The 17,355-nt window shown below is 37.7% G+C and overlaps 1 protein-coding gene across 7 annotated transcripts in view; it reads right to left on the minus strand.

Moving 5' to 3' along the window:
* Positions 1-17,355, minus strand: part of DCAF6 (DDB1 and CUL4 associated factor 6) — a 291,082-nt gene that overhangs the window by 123,371 nt on the left and 150,356 nt on the right. For 4 of the 7 annotated variants that reach the window (XM_075195604.1, XM_075195606.1, XM_075195603.1 and 1 more), the window contains exon 12: positions 14,454-14,510. The exons of the other annotated variants lie outside the window; for them this stretch is intronic. In XM_075195604.1, coding sequence (XP_075051705.1) covers positions 14,454-14,510 — 57 coding nt within the window. The remainder of the gene's footprint in view (positions 1-14,453; positions 14,511-17,355) is intronic. 7 annotated transcript variants of the gene reach the window in all.

Consider the following 17,355-nt stretch of genomic DNA (forward strand, 5'->3'; position numbering starts at 1 on the left):
ATGCACACCTCCATTGCACTTTTAGAAAATATTTTGCATGACCATTCAAAGGTTGAAAAGCAAAATGTGGTTCCAAAGTCCTGCCTACTATCACTTTAGGTCCACACACTTCACTATTTTCATCTTTCCTCCTAAAATTCTGTTCGTTTGAGTTCCTTAATGTCATAGATAAGGTATGTGAGTGAAGAGACATTGGTAGCATCTTTGCTACATTTGTCACTATATCTCATTACAATGGCAACCCTCAAGGAGTGAGATATACTAGGCAGCAAGTGAACAGCCAGTTCTTGATAATGATGTATTGGAAGCATGAAAAATGGGCAAGTGTAAGGATCTGACAAGGGACAAATTGTGAAGACTAGATGACTGGGACAGAGCATTTCCACAACAGCAGGTCTTGTGGGGGTGTTCCCAGTATGTAATGGTTTGCACTACCAGAAGTGGTCCAAGTAAGGACAAGGGTCATTGGTGCTCAACACTATTTGATGTGCGTGATGAGCGAAAGCTAGCTCAACTGGTCTAATGCCACAGAAGAGCTACTGGAGCACAAACTGCTGAAAAAGTTAATACTGGCTATGATAAAACTTTCTATAAAAACATTCTATGAAACCTATTACAGAACTTTCATAACACCTGCCACCTCTTAGCTTCCCACTTGTTCTCCTAATCACCACTGCATCACAGTGGCTGGTAAGAGCCCCTGTGCTATTCTGTAATCAGGCTTGTTAAATTTAACCACCCTTTTGTTTGTTACCCTCTACTAAATGCAATCAGCCCAGGACTGAATGATCAGCTCTGTGACCCAGGGACCAAATGTTGTGGGCTGCCCAAAAAAAAAACATGGAAGACAGTCCAATTTGACTAAAAGGGACCAATGGGTAATGGGCAAGAGGTCTTGTTGACAGGTGGACATTGCCCAGCTTCCTATTAATGAGTCTGATTGTTTTTGTGAAGTGGTCTAAGTTGTTAAAAGCTGGATTTTAAAAATTAAATTATAGTAAAAATATAATTCTAAGAAAATAAATCAGGAAAAAATTATCAAAATACATAGTTAAGATTGTGCTCTAGGGACCACCTACATGCACTTCACATTCATTGACTAAATACCTCCCTCTACACTGATGTGGCAGTGTTAACAAGATCCCTCCCCTGGTGGTGCAGCAGCTGTTCCCATTCATTCATTTACCTACATTGCAAGGGAACTTCTGATGGATCAATAGTTACATCAGCAAACACAAAGTATGATGACAACACATGCAAGATAATAAATTAAATTTGAGTGTTTTCTATTTTTGTTATTTAATTTAAAGATGTGCATTGCTCAATATACATTAATACAAAATATTTTAAGTTCTAAAAATAGCTGTTTTGATAAGACCAACCTAGGCATGTGTGACATGGGGGTATGAAGCAGTTAATCAGCACAAAGCCAATTGGTCTGTCTATAAATGACTAAAACCACTCAAAATCTTTCTCACATTCACACAAAGCACAAAGGCATGCCGCCACTAAGATCTGCCACTCTTAGGCTGGGTACACACTATACAAAATTTCTCCCAATGCGATATCCTTAACAATTTTTCCCAAGGATTAGAAAAAGAAAAAAAAAGTCCTGATCAGCATGTCGATTCATGTGTACAAACTAAACATACTTTACGAGATTTACTTTCAGATCTGAGCTCTTCATCTGTCATAACCATCGGCTGAAAAGATCGTGACTCTGCACAATCCACAGAGATCTATGAACACCGCCGGTCATCAGTGCATACACAATGCAGAATTGGAACAACATTGTTCCATCATTAAACAGCATTTTTAGTCTGGTTTATAAATAAAATGATGTGCTTTGGAACGAAAATAGTTCATCGTTGCAGTGTACATACAATATTACATAAATCACTGACAGTTCTTGTGTGTGATAATATCGCAGAATGTTGCCAGATGTTCTGTGGTCAGCTTTGTTGTATGATAGGGGGAGGATTTCCCATCTCTTACACAATGGTTGAAGGAGCCCCTGGTGACGTGCGCTTGATTGAACAATGGCTAGTTCTCAGATCTATTAAAAAGAGTATGTTGATCTTGCCATCTTATCTCATTATCCTGGACAATTCTCCACTCCCAATGATACAATGTATTAACATGTGTAGTATTCAATCACCATATTGGTACATCACCCACCTGGCATAATTTAAATATTTGTTTTTAAAATATACATAATTCTCTTTCTGGACAACCTATGTTGTGATACAATGGATGCAAATGCATGCTTTTGTAGTTAGCACTGTAATGATTGTCTCAGGAAGAGAGCCCTGGGGTGATAGATACAAGAATTAGCTTGGTTTAGCACTGGCCAAACAGAGGAGCGGAGTCTAACAGGTTCCCCGATCTTCACAAAGAACCGCCGCAGGGCAGGAACACGAAATCCGAAAGCAGGTCAGCTAGCCGAGGACTGGTACACTGGCGGTAACGAGGTACAAAGACAGTATGCAGAAGAGAAGTCCAATAAGAGGCCAGAATCCGATACACAGGCAATGGTGCAGGACAAAATCAACATCAGAGAAAGAGGTCCACACAAGCAAGGATTGGTACACGAGGGGTTAACAGGCAGAAGCAGTATCCAAGAAGGCATTACAAGGGAAGCCAAGGTCAGCAGCAGTTCAGCATAACAGAGAGTCAGTCTGTGTATGAATACCTATTACTCTGACAGCGCTGCGCAGATGAATAAGCCGCCTCCCAACCACGACCATGTGACAGCCCAAACCAGGAAGTGCTGAGCTACACAAAGGCAGAGGAAATCTGCAGCACGGGAGTGCGAAGTTCACAGCATTTTAGCATTTGACACAAAACGCTCATTTTGAACACTGTGGGCCTTATTAAAGTCCAGTCATACTTCAATTTTAGAGATGTTCAGTGACCCCCGTGTTTTGGATCTGTATTCAGTTTGTGTTTTGGTTTTCGCAAAACTGCCCTCTCGTGTTTTGGTTCTGTATTTTTTAGAAAAATTGCTACAATATGCTAAAATCACATCATTTTGCTCTTTTATTTGTTCCTACATTAATATTAACACTAATTTCCAGTCAGCTTTGACCATGTCACAGTTCACAATATTATTTTCATACTCTTTCGGACAAAGACTGCAGTAAGCTGGCAGGGTGCTAAGCAACAGAGCAATGACACAAACACATGGAAGTTCATAACACATCTAGAAAACATAGTGACACAGCAGTCGCAGAAAAGAAATGTGGTGCAAATTTGGAATTGCCACTCAGCCATATCTTAAAAAGCTTTAACAAACTCACACAGACACAGGAGGTGTAGCAAGTATGGTTTAACAAACCAAGCACTTCAGCGACAAGGAGTGCAACTTTTTGTGGCTGAAGTGCTTGGTTTGTTTGGGCCCACCACTAAACAAGCTAACAATGGGCTTAAGGCAGCTAAGCTAACAGTGCTGTCAATGAACTGTAAGACTGCAGCAAGAGGCTGGTTAAAGCAATGGCAAAAAAACACACAGCGGTTTATATCACATCTAGGAAACATTGCCAGTGCCACAAAGCAGTGTCAGGAAAGAAAAGTGGTGCAAGATGGAATTGTCCTTGGGCCCTCCCACTCACCCTTATCTTGGATCTTAAAAAGGACACGCACAGTTTAACAAATAGCAAAATTTAGCAATACAACGACAAGGAGTGCCACTGCTGTGGCTGAAGTGCTTGGTTTGCTTGGGCCCACCACAAAACAAGCTACCAATGAGCAATTCCTAGGTTTAAAGGTTATGTCTTCTCTTTCTTTCCAACTGCCCCAGATCACAAGAGATGCAAATGAGTTCCTGGTGAGCAAGTTGACAGCTGAAGTAGTACATGACACGGCAGCGTCCCTTCCTTCAGTTTCTTTGGCTATTGCTGCTAGGAAAAAACTAAGCTTTTCCAAGAGACCCAGTAGTAATGCAGATGACTCAGCACAACGTTTTGACATTTGGTGTTGTCTAAAAGAATTGCCCAAAAATCGTGGCAGGTCTGTCATAAAATGAATTAAAATTCCAGGAGGAAGGCCATTACATTAAACTACAGAGACTTTTGGAATGGTGGATTCCAGAGGGAATAAATTAGTATTCTGTGAGGATGATGTACACACTGATGAGGGTGAAGATGAGGGTGATGACAGTGTAGATTGCAGGTGCTGGGATCTAGCAGAGAGAAGGGAGCTAGCTGCTGCTGGTATGTGTGTTGGGTAGAATGGCATGTTGCCAATTTTATGATTATCTACAGTAAACTTTCAACTTTATCAGATAGGTTTTTTTCTTAAAATAGGTAAAAGCTATTTTTTCTACATTTTTGTTTTCCTGACTTAAAACCACTTGAACATAGGCTTTAGCAAATGACAGAGGAACTAGTATCATCATGACTGGTGCCGGCAGCTGCTTGGTGCTCCTGGTCTTCTGTGGACTGATGTGAATCCATATCGATGGCACAGAGCAATGTGACTGGAGAGTGACAAGAACACTGCTACTCCTGTTTCTGTATAACCAACAGCACGGAGACTGGAGAGTGACAAGAACAAAGTGACTGGAGACTTTTAAGAACACTGCCTCCCCTATATTTTCTGTTTCAGCACAGAACACTGCCACCTCTCCTGTTTCTGTGTGAGCTATGACACAGTACACTGCCACCTCTCCTCTTTAATTAATGATGCTACCCACTGCACTGGAGACAGCCAAGAACCTTGCTACTCTTTGTGAAATGGTGCCGGATCTCCGTGGAGGACTGTACTTACAGAATTTAACACTCGCGAGATTCGACGATGCAAGAATAACATTTTGACTCGTTTTCAGTTCTAAGGGCGCAAAATTACTCAGATCTGCGATGTTCGGGTGGTCTCGGATTTCGGAAAACCAAGCCCGATCATCTCTAGTCAATTTGCATAGCATATATTGTGTGAATTCACACTGCACATGCCAAGAAATCAAATGTACACATTTGCACGTAATTCATATCCACACACACCTGACAATTACAACCTCTTAGAACTTGACAAGCAGAATGTGGGAGGGTTATGGCAGAGTAACGTAGGGCATGTCTATGTAGATGGGGCTAAATCAAATCCTGTGTTTACGGTAAGTACGCATATTTCTTCAATATCTTTTGCATTGGCTATGCACCAACAAAGCATTATCTCTCCGATTCAGATGGGAAGACTGCTAAAGCACCTGCAACCATTGCTCTCATCAATATGATATAATATAATAGATAGATATAGATATCTCAGACATTGAAGGGACGGCTATTGTGCCATTTTGTTTCTTTGAAATGCTGCAACATTTATTTGCTGGTTAAGAGGTGTGAAACATTTGCCTTGACTACCTCTCACACATGCATCTCAGTAGGTAGCACAGAAAAAGTGTATGCATTGAAGATTTATTTTCTAACAAGTAGTGTTATGTTGGCAATAAAATATATTTGTATATCCAATGTAATAAAACAAACAAAAACTTTTCCTTTGTCCCCACAGAAACTTACATTTTTGATATTCTTAAAATATGGATATTGTCTGCCATGTATTTATTGTTTCAAATTAGAAATGTCAAAATGAGATGCAGACGTATCTTTGCATAGGTAATTATTTGATTTTTCTATCTTTCTCACATATAGCTAAGCTTATTATTCTGGGGATGACAGACATTGTACCCTCCGAAACTAGCAACTGGAACTTTAGGTCCAAGGAGCGCAACTTCAGGCCATGTATCAGCAACAAATCACCGCAGCATCTGACATCCCAATGAGACTAACAGCTTCCACTTAAAATCATAATGGACACACTGCACATTGTGCAGAGTGACCTAGAGTGTCTGCACAACATGTTGGCTGTGTTATATTTCCGTGCTACCGAGTCACTCCACAGAAGGTGTTGCTTGCGGAATGTCCCAGCCTACCTTTAATTATGTTTTGAAGGTGGTGCTGTGGTTTTTCCAGCCACGTATCAATCAATTTATTACTTTAACAGTCAATGAGGAGTCTCTTGTTGCCCTGATCCCATTAGGTGGAAATTAAGACACTTTTAGGAATAGAAAACATTTCCACTCAATAAATGATCAAGCTATATGTGATATATATTAGATGCCTGAAAACACTCATGATTCCTTTCCATTCAGGCATTTGGCACAAATTATTACACAGGCAAGGCCACATGGAAATGCGTTGCTATTAGGTACTTTTGAGCTTTAATTTTTGCTTGCTTGTCAGCACATGTTTTGTCTAAAAATTGTTTGTTACGCTGATCTAGTAAAAAGTGTATTATTACATGTTCCAAATAATGCAAACGCTCTTTGCATAAAGCTGGTGTTACTGAGAAATACATAGAATAGTGTTTGATGTGTACAACGGTATATAATGAAAATTTTCTTCCCAGCTTTTCATACAATTGTGGGCATATACACATATAATTTTAACAAAATATAATTTATTTTTCTTTTATTTGAAATGAGGCATCAATAACCCTTTTTGGCATGGGCTCATTACTCTGACATTACATGTCCATACAGAGCAAGAGGTCACATACAATTCCAAGCATACCTCAATCAGATCAGTTATAGAACTTCTTGTGGCTTTTAAATGCCTATTTTGGTTGTTTCTGACCAGTTTGGGGGAGCATTTATGTATTTGTTGGATATTGTGTGTGACATCATTGCTGTGTGTGTGATTTTCAAAAATTGCAATCTGGAGTGGGGTCCCATGGGAGGAAGAGACCAAGGTTGCTGACCAGGAGGCAAACAACATCACAGAAGGTCTTCCAGAGTCCCGCCTCCTTCAATGCATATGTGCTTAATAATTACTTTTCATGTAGGTAACTTTTTAAATAAGAAACAAATCTTTTGCTTACAATAATGTGACAAAAATAACGAAACAACACACAGATAATTCTAAAGCAGTGTATTAAATTACTTTACAAATCAATTTTGTGACAAACAACCAAAAAAGTCAGACATTAATGGAGATTTTTTTTTTTGTCCTTTTACCTCACAGGCCCGTCCTGGAACTATTGGAGCGCAACTGTCTCTGAGTCATCAGAGCTAGGATCGTGGAACCTCAGAGGCAGTGTTTCTACCTCTAGCTCTGCATGCTCTGGCTCCCTGAAAGCAGTTGCTGAGACGGGCCCTGGTGGGACAGGACTCTGTTGAGTAAGGCTTAAGGCCAGAGTTGACCAAATTCCCTCCATTTTCTCAAAGTATATAAACTGAAAATGAACAGTGCGTACTTTACTTCATTTATAAGTACTAATTACTAAAATAAAAAACCGATACAGATCTATAAATAAATCTGTAGCAGGCAGAATACTATCTGGAACACCACTTGGAGGTGATTAAAATACCAAAAAAAAATAATTATTAAAAAATTACAACATTCACCAAATTAGGCACAACTCTTTATTATAAAAAAAGTACATACTATATACCAATAAACATTCAAAACCTTACTATCATATAGTTTTGTGGAGGAGCAAGAGAGACACCCTCCCTGTGCTCATAACATTTTAATATGGCAGATCCTTATCTACTGTAAGAGCTGCCATTGTTTTTCCATTTTATTTTCAACACAGTCGCTTGATGCTTGCATCTCCTGTAGGATTCATTGTACTGGTATTCACGGTGAAGAGATAAGGAGAATGGCCTCTCTGATGGTCTTGATCTCCTTCCTCCTCTTCACTTTGGCGCTCTTCCTTAGCATAGACACCTCACATAATTATAAATATTACAACAATAAATTAAAATAATGTATATGTTAATACATTATATTCTTACACTTTGTTGTTCTTTTGAACAAATGGTTGATGTTCTTTTTAATTAATGTTGCCACCATGTATGTAGTGATGTCTAATATTAGACTTCAATAAAACATTTTACACTATTACATGTTAAATGCATACAGCTTTAAAAATGTAAATATAGGGAAAACGTACAATTCCCATAAAGTACAAACTTACATATTATGCCTTTATGCTGTGTTGACATATCCAATCATTTTAACTGAATTTGCTTCAAGGGATAAACACATAAAATGCATACAAAAATGTACAGATGTGCTCTTTTAAGAGCAGATTAACTACATAACTCTCTGGTGTGCATAAAATAAATAAAGCTTTGTAAAAAGTTTTAAGTGTTAAAAACAAACATAATTCTTCAATTTTAAGTTTTGCGTGCCTTAGCACTTGATGACATTAAAGACTATTTAATTCTTCCAAGTTGTTATTTTTTTTTTTTTTAAATGCTCCATCTAGATGTAATTCTTCACAATATTCACTATTTATACTAGTCAATGGATGTAGTATGAGATAATGTTAAATTACCTGATGGTGTCTGTTCTGTTGCCGGCGAGGAGAATTTCAGTTGTATCTATCCCTCCAAAACCCTGGACTTGTTGATCATCAATGCCAGCCAATGCGGTGTTCTCCTGAGTTGTTGGGTTCAAAGATGCCATGGGTCCACTGACAGTCCCCCCTGCATGTCTGTGGTGATGCCAGAGTTTATCTTTGAATGGGCTTTTGAACTCCTACCACCTGTTGGAAAAGGGCAAATGTTTGACTGCAGCTAGGGTTAGTGATTACTCTAATAAAATTTAAGACATACACAGTAATATAGAAATAGAAAAATGTTTTGTAGAAAATGTCACTATATAGAGCTACATATATGTTGATAGCTTTGTGAAGTCTTTTGGCTGTTTTTCATTCTAGAAAGAAAACACATAAATCCCATGTCTTAGGCCTATATTTTTGCACAAAAATATTTTTAAAGAAGTGCCCATTTACATTAACATTCAATTTTCTGGCCATAAAATTGTTTGGGAGGATGTTCGCTTACTCACCTCTTTTTTTAACTAGTAAACTGTTCTATGAATGGAAGTCACAGCGTTGACTCAGTGATCTCCTCCCAGAAACGTTGTTTTGCCTCTGTCAACAGCTTCTGGGTAGTGTGGTGCAGCCTATCCACCACAAGATTCACCAGCTTTACTTCACAAAGGCTAAAATTAGGCTGGCGGGCAACGTGGTGGCATGGCTGGGCCCAAGAGTTTCTTCTCCAGACTTGGACATTTTATTGATATTAATTTTCTAAGCTTAGCAGTATAAACTTATATATAAAAACATTGTGTGTGTGTCAAACATTGCAATGCTACTCCAACGATACTGCGTAAGAAGCATTTGAAGAAGCCATGTTTGTGGGCATATACTAACAGGCTTTCTTCGGGTTTTTTTTAGGTGCGCACCACTATCATCAACATCTGTTTTAATAAGTGATAGGATAGTTATGCAATACTATAAATAATCGCTATTATAAGACACTGCATTTGTGCCAATAATGAATGATGTTAAAAAGTCTCAATTACTTGCGGTCTGCGAGCTTCTCTAGGGCAGAGCTCCGGGCCACGACAAAAGTAATGGGTTCATGCCACAATATTTCCGCAATACGGACAAAAGTTTGGGGTAGGGCCACTAAAGATACCTTACCGCAAATCCTTCCAGAATACCGCCAAGAAATGGCAAGTTTTGTAAACATACAGTGAAATTAAAATGAACCTAGAAGTAAGAGATGCACAAAATATACACACACACACACACACACACACACACACACACACATATTAGGTATATATATATACACATATAAATAAATATATATATATATATATATATATATATATATATATATATATATACATATACACAAACACACACAAAATACTCTGTTCCCAATGAAATGACAGAGGAAAATAAGGGTTTGGTTTTAAAGTCGCTGCCATCGCCCCCTTTGCCACTTGGCCCAAAAGCCACTGGCCTCACAGGAGTCCCCGGAGGAAAGCCAGGTGGAGCCACCAAATGAGGCCCAGGAGGAAAGTACAGCATCCCAGGCCCCTGAAGAGTAGTGTAGGTATCTTGATTTATTAATATTGTAGTATGTTTTTAGGTGTTGTTTCTGTAGACAAGTAAAGGCCTCACAAATTATTTTTGTGTTGATTTCATACTGGCTTAGGCAAATGCAGCTAGAATGTAGGTGCTTGCAGTAATGGCCATACCAAGATTTTACTCTTAACAAAAACAACCTCCATACAACTCCCACAATGTAAATTTTCATTAATGATGTATATTTGATAGTACAGGCTGTGATAAAGAGGTAATTGTTTGCATTGAATAGTGCAGATGAAATAGACAATGCAGTGAAAGAGTTAATTTTAAATAATTCTCAGGAGGCAGCAGTGTTTTTATCTAATAAAGGGTAAACTGAGGAAATCCACGTATGTGCGCTTAGAATTCATTGTTAATACGCATGTAGTAAAAATATTGCAAATGCTCCTAAACTAGATCCGTCTGTATGGGGCAGGGACTGATGTGAGTGAGTTCTCTGTACAGCGTTGCGGATTTAGGGGCGCTATATAAATAGCTGATGATGATGATGGCGAAAGTACACGCAGTTCATACGGAACATATTCCAAGCCTATAGAAACCGTAACATATCTAAAGAAGAATTTGGATTTGAATATGGGTAGATATACATACAAGTTGTGTACTCTTTTAAACATGTAAAATATACACACATTTTGCTTTCTCTGTGTGTAATAATCGTGGGGCCATAAATCACCCACTTTTATAAACCCAGAATAAGACCCCTGTAGGGGCTACCATTAACAAAGGAAGTCCAGGCCTACAGGAGTTCAAGGCACCACAAACGCCATTTAAAAGTACTGGTTATATATGCCACTAGGGATAAAAGTCCAGTTGTGTCCTCCATATTTGTGTACCAGGCACCAGGGAGGTTATTAAAATAGGCACAGCAGTGAATAAAATCACACAGTAGAGAAACAAGAGCTACCTTAAAGTGGTAATAGTGACAGTGCAACAACATTATTAATTAGACAAATGAGAGATACATGGAACTACGTAAAATTATAATTTAAATTTATGCTACGAAATCACAAAGCATTTCTAAAAAGTCCTTAATTTGGTTAAATAAAAAAAAAAAGAAGAACATGTAGATTCCTTATTAATGATAGCCACATTATCTACTCCTCCCACCTGAACGCATTAAATGTGGTGGACATGCAGGATATCTTTATTCTGTTTTGTGAGTTTTTCTTCCAACAGGGCATTGTAAAGCTTGTCCATGACTTCAAGTAAGGCCTCTTCAAGGATAGCAGTAGGGAAACCTTGCAGTTCAAATCTGTGGTACAGCTCATTAATCTTTGTAAAGCAGGTCCTAGGAGAAGAGTTTGTACAATGCATATAAATAGTCTACAACCCCTTACCGAAATTGAAGTTGTTTGCCATATAAATCCTGAAATCAAGTTAAATCATGTCAGACCTTTATTCATTCTTTAATGTGACCTTACAACCGACAAAATACAAGTGTAAAGACAATTTTTTAGTAAAAAGAGGTGAAATGCAAAACCTACAATATCAAACACCTGCAAGTTCAATAAGGGTGTGTAGAGCTTTTATATTTATTGTATTGATCATTTTAAAATTGAAATTGTTTCTCAAGATACCATCACATTTCTCTCCACTGCCATGATTACAAAACTACTTGAGCGGCTTGTGATCAACAGCCTACCTCACTTTCTATCATCTCACTCCCTTCTCGCCCATAAGGCTTCTGAGCCAAAACTCCACTGAGGCTGCTGTCACAAAATACAACAACAACTTCATCACAGCTAGGTCAGCAAAGTCTAAGGCTAACTTTGCCATCCATAATTATTATCCCGGACCTCTCTGCTGCTTTCGACACAATTGATCACCATCTTCTCCTGCACACTCCACACTCCTTAGACTTTCGAGACACAGGTCTCCTCTGGTTCATTTCCTACCTATCTAACCACTCTTTCATTGTCTCTATCTCTGATCCAAACTTATTTCCTGTCCCACTATCTTTTGGGGTCCCAAAAGACTCTCAGCCCTATGTTTTTTTCACTGGTCGCTTCTTCTCTAAGTGTACTAATCTGCTCAATCAACTTTCTGTACAACTTATACGCCAAGATCAACACAGCCATCTTCTCTCCTTCCGAGTCTTAAAACAGAAAAGAAAAAGGGTTGTGTTGGAGGCACTATCAATCCACTCCTCTGTTATAGCAAATCATGTCTTTTTTTATTATTTGTTCCCACACTTATGTTGTATTGTTTCTTTTTTTTCCCCACAAAACAAAATATTGATAAAATATTGTGATAAACAGAAATAAAGTTTATTCAAGATTAAGAGGGGTATTCAATCGTTCCTCCGGGCGCCGCCGGAACGAGCGCGTTAAAAGTATTACCGTTTATACGGTAAACTTGCGCGTAAAAACCGTTAATACGGTAGTTTACTCGCTGAATTTCATCTCGCAGCTCAGGGAGCTGCGAGATGAAATTCAGCGAGTAATTACTGTATAAACAGTAATAGTTTTAATGCGCTCGTTCCGGCGGCGCCCGGAGGAACAATTGAATACCCCCCTAAAAATGGGGAAGAAGAAATTTTACCCCTTAGGTCGTTAGTACCTTAGTTCATGCATTCATATCAGAGTTTTAATAAATATAGATGTAATATCTTTCCACCAATTGGTTATTAGTATTTTATAACAGCCCGTGATATCCTCATAAGCATTTCTAGTAACTTTTTTGTTCCTTGTCATATAAATGTGTGCAAGTTTTTCAGTTACAATATAATGTCTTACGAATATATATATATATATATATATATATATATATATATATATATATATATATATATATATATATATATATACATATACACTCACACACACATATATACATACACAAACACATATACACATTTGATGTATTTTTTGTAACTGGGTGGAGTTGGTTTAAATATTTCCCTACTTTGCACACCTGTATACCTTTGATGAAGTCATTATACATGAGAAAACGCGCCCCGGTGAAGTTAATAATAAGTCAAGCCACATTTAACTACATCTCTGCTGCTGATCATTAAGGTACTGAGCCTCGTCTGTGTCACAAACAAGGAGTAAAATCTATGTTTGAGAAACATCTAAACACGTCCACACTTACTTCATGGGAGTTTAAATGAAACAACTTGGAATCCACCCGCAACAGCATAACAGCTTCTTTCAAACTGCAAAGGGAATCATGTTCATTTTTCGGAATCCCCTTCTTAGGTGAGTTGGTCTCCCTGCTCGGACGCAGGCAGTGGTCAGCAGTGAGAATCATTTCGGATACATGGATCATTTATAGGCATTCTGTCACTATCTAGTGGCAGGACTGTTACTATACTCTGCTTAATTTTCTGTGCAAACCTGCAGTTTTGCTAGATTGGAATTTGATTTAAAATACAGCATATTTATCTCTCTCCCTAATATATGTTACTGAACTGTGGACTTTCCATTGTTATCACATATGTGAGCGATTACAGACATTATTTGTGTACCTTTACAAATACTTGTTTCTTTATCTACAATCTATTTCTAATTACAATTTTGGCAGTAGTTATTTGTAAGTATTATCCATATGTGTGCATCATTCATTAATATTTTTATATGCTTTTAAAAAATTTTTAATTTTTATTAAACCGTCTTTTCACATTGTTTATTAGGAATAAAAGTATTTGTACCTACATAAATAAACAAAATGGGAAGCAACTTTCTAATTGCATCCAGCTTTCTTCTATTTTATGGTTGTCCAGAAATTTAAAGTCTTAAAGTATTTAATGGATTCTCAGAAAAGTATTTCTCTAATAAAAAGCACACTGCTATGTATTGTATATATGCTATGCAAACATTTCCTAAATGAATGGACAATTACTACATTATTATAGCCTAGAATTTGAATGCATGATATAAAACCATTGTCAACAACCTTATGATATGTTAAACTCGAGGAAGGTTTAACATATTTAATAAAATATCTATATTCCAAAGTATATTTTTCTATCTAAACAAATACAAAGTTTATATACAAACGAAACATGATACTAGGTTTAGCCACACACAGCTTTTACAAGCCATGCTCAACTTCAGTTTATTAGTGATTCATTTGAGTGTGTTGTTAGTGATTACAGGCATTTGTTAATCTACTGTATTAAAAAAATACCTGCATTCATAAGCAGCAGTTTATGTTTGTAGAGAAATATTGTCAAAGTTCTTATCATTTTTGCAAAACTTATTTTATTAAAGCTTTTAAATATTTAAATTATATCACATTTTACTTAATATTTTATTAAAATATATAGATGTGCCATTAGACATTACTGGTATATTTGCAATTGTAAGATCTGGTCTATAAAATTAGTTTTGGGCATCTCAAACAATAACTGCAGCTATTATAGGAAAAATCTCAAAGGAAGTATTTTGTTTTCTAAGTGATTCAATAATGTGTAAACAATGTACAGCTGCCATCTACAAGCTAAAGCAACATTCAAATGAAAAACCCACACAGATACTATACTGCTAATTTGGAATATCACGCACCCCGTCCTTCATCAAGTGACATGGATCCAAGCTGTTTGCTAATCATAGAAGTAGAATCTGAAACAAGAGTTACATTTCAGGTAGCTTTAATAAATAATTCAAATTCTTATAGTGTGTAGAACCAAATGCCAAATCATGTCAAATCAAGTGTTTTAATATATTTTCTTAAAACAGAACTTACACTTATTTATGTTTAAGCATACTTGCCTACTCTCCCTTAATTCCCGGGAGGCTCTGGGACTCCCGGAAGAGTAGGCAAACCTCCCGAATTCGAAAAAATTTGTGGGATTGAATGACGGGGGCGGGTCTTAATCGCGTCATTAACCCCCACCCCCGCTATTCCTATTCAATGCTGTGAATTTCGGCATTGTATAGTGGGGACGAGGCTATGGTGACACGACGACGTCACCACGCCCTCTTCTACCCCGTCACATGATATCCCAGGTGATGATAAGTTTTAAAAGTTGGCATGTATGTGTTTAAGATAATAGTAGAATTTTCACACCTGCTCAATTAATAACAAAACGGTCTAAGAATTTGGTGTGGCCTACTTTTAGGGTTGTAAACTGTAAAAAAAATGTTTTTCTTCATGAATCCAAGAACTTGGACCTCAAAAATACAATTCTACATTTTGATTTTTTGGGGAAAACCGTTCCCTTGACACTGTGAAAGCTAGGTCTCCAATTATTTCTGCACTCAAAAATAAGATAATTTCCAAATTATAGTCTCTTTTTTTGCTGCCTTCAATTATAAATCCTAGATTTCAACATCCCTGCTCCTATAACATATAAAATCACAATTTCCCTTTAAGTGTCACAAGCTTTAAAACTTGATAGCCTCCATTACTAAACATTACCACCAGTTTTTTCGAACTAATTATCCTCCACCTATGATCAAATTCAAAGTTGACCTTAACATATGGGGTAAACAATTAATTCCTTGGATTGCACATATTAACTGTAAAAATGTACACACTCCAGAAATTCCCCTACTTATTTCAAGCCTTACAAAATGGAGTTCCCCTCCACATTTTTAAATCAATGCAGCACACCGCATCAACCTTTATTTGGACTAGGTGGCAACCACAGATAAGGTTTTCCATGCTACAGTGTTCTACTCGGGGAGGGGGACTGGGTTTCCCAGACGTGAAAAATGCACTATAGTGCCGGAACTCGGGCAGTGTGCGCTATGCAATGCCCCTTCGTCCTCCAAGGTATGACCCTGCTTAGAAGCAAAATGCATTGATGTTTTGGATCTTTCCTCTGGTTTCCCAACCACCAATGGCCAGTTAGTGCTAAATTCTGTCTCTCTCCAAGTGGGACTATTACCTCAAACGCTACTGCTAGTTCCAGACCATCTCCTCTAGTCCCACTCTGAAGAAATACGAATTTATCACTACAATTAATTTAGCGTCAAGTGGAGGCCTCTCCTCCCCCCCGCAGAATACCTCCATCTGTGCATTTCCCTTCTCCCCTTTCCCCCTTTCTTTTTCTGAAAAGGAGGATCAGAAGAGTTCTCCAGAGCACAACAACATCAACCATTTTACGGTCGTTACTATTTTCATTCTGTATTGTTTTGCCTTTGTTATGCCTGCTTTTATCACTATGATGATCTTTGAATAAACTCTTTGTTAAAAAATAAAAAAGCAGATAAACACAAAAGACAAGACATGCCCAACTCTAAAATATTTCGGTATCTCCAAATAAGACCCTTCATACAGTCATCCCTATCGCCCTTGATGCCTCTCCCCTTTTGAATGCAATTGCATGTACAACACTAATTATAAAGGGGTTATCTCCCTTCTCTACCACTCCCATACATGACAGACTGTGAAGCCAACCTGGGCGAATCCATAAGCGATGAACATTGGGACACAATCCACACTCAAATTTCTAAGTGTTCTATTAGTGTGGCAATTAAAGAAAACTCTTACAAGGTCCTCACCTTCCACTCTCCCAGAACAACAAGGCTGCCTCCTTCACAAAATTTTAAATGCTTGGTACCCGCACTACACAACAGCCCTGCCTGACGTACTATAAAGCTACTCCTTATCCTACCGGTCACTTTACCATCCCTCCCCCCTCTCCCATTCTGGCACGTTCCCCTCCCAATATTCTCTACACTCTCCTATATTTTTGCACCATGGCAAAGACTCCTTGATTTGGGTACAGTCTGCGAGCCCTTTTGCGGCTCTTCTCTGCACCGGCCCACTGGACTAGTCTGGAACACTTCCTTTTGTTGTCAGTCTGTTATGCTGCCCCAGCCTATGTTAACTGTGTTACATGTAACCAGACTAACATTTTTGCAATGCCACACCTGTTTGCCTGTTTCATCTCAATGTTACCTTAAAAGTTTACAAATAAAGAGATTTAAAAAAATTAAAATAAAAAAGCAAATATTCTAAAACAGGTTTCTAACCTTCCTTACAAAAAATATGTAGGCTTACTATGGTAAATTACATTATTCTAGCACTCACCAAATGACCATGGAATTTCTTACTAAATTCACTGTTTACCACTCAAGTCCTATGCCATATTTATAAGGGCTAAGGAGATGCACACCAACTATTTTAGTTTGAAATTACTTCCATCCATTTCCCTATTCACTAGAATAAAACTTGACAGAGTAAACTACTGTGTATTTTTTTTTAATATTATTACAACACCGTCAATTCCCAAAACACAGCTAACCCTTTGTGCTGTGATCATGCAAAATCCTTTTCTCAGAGGGAAAGAAATAGTAAATGATCTTATACATTTGATGACATGAATGTAAAACATCTTTAATGATCTATCTCAATTTTAATTTCATTGTTTACTACTATATCATCATCATCATCATCAACATTTATTTATATAGCGCCAGCAAATTCCGTAGCACTTTACAATTGGGAACAAACATT

This window comes from Mixophyes fleayi, chromosome 2 (genome assembly GCF_038048845.1).
Source record: "Mixophyes fleayi isolate aMixFle1 chromosome 2, aMixFle1.hap1, whole genome shotgun sequence".
Classification (NCBI taxonomy): Eukaryota; Metazoa; Chordata; class Amphibia; order Anura; family Limnodynastidae; genus Mixophyes; species Mixophyes fleayi.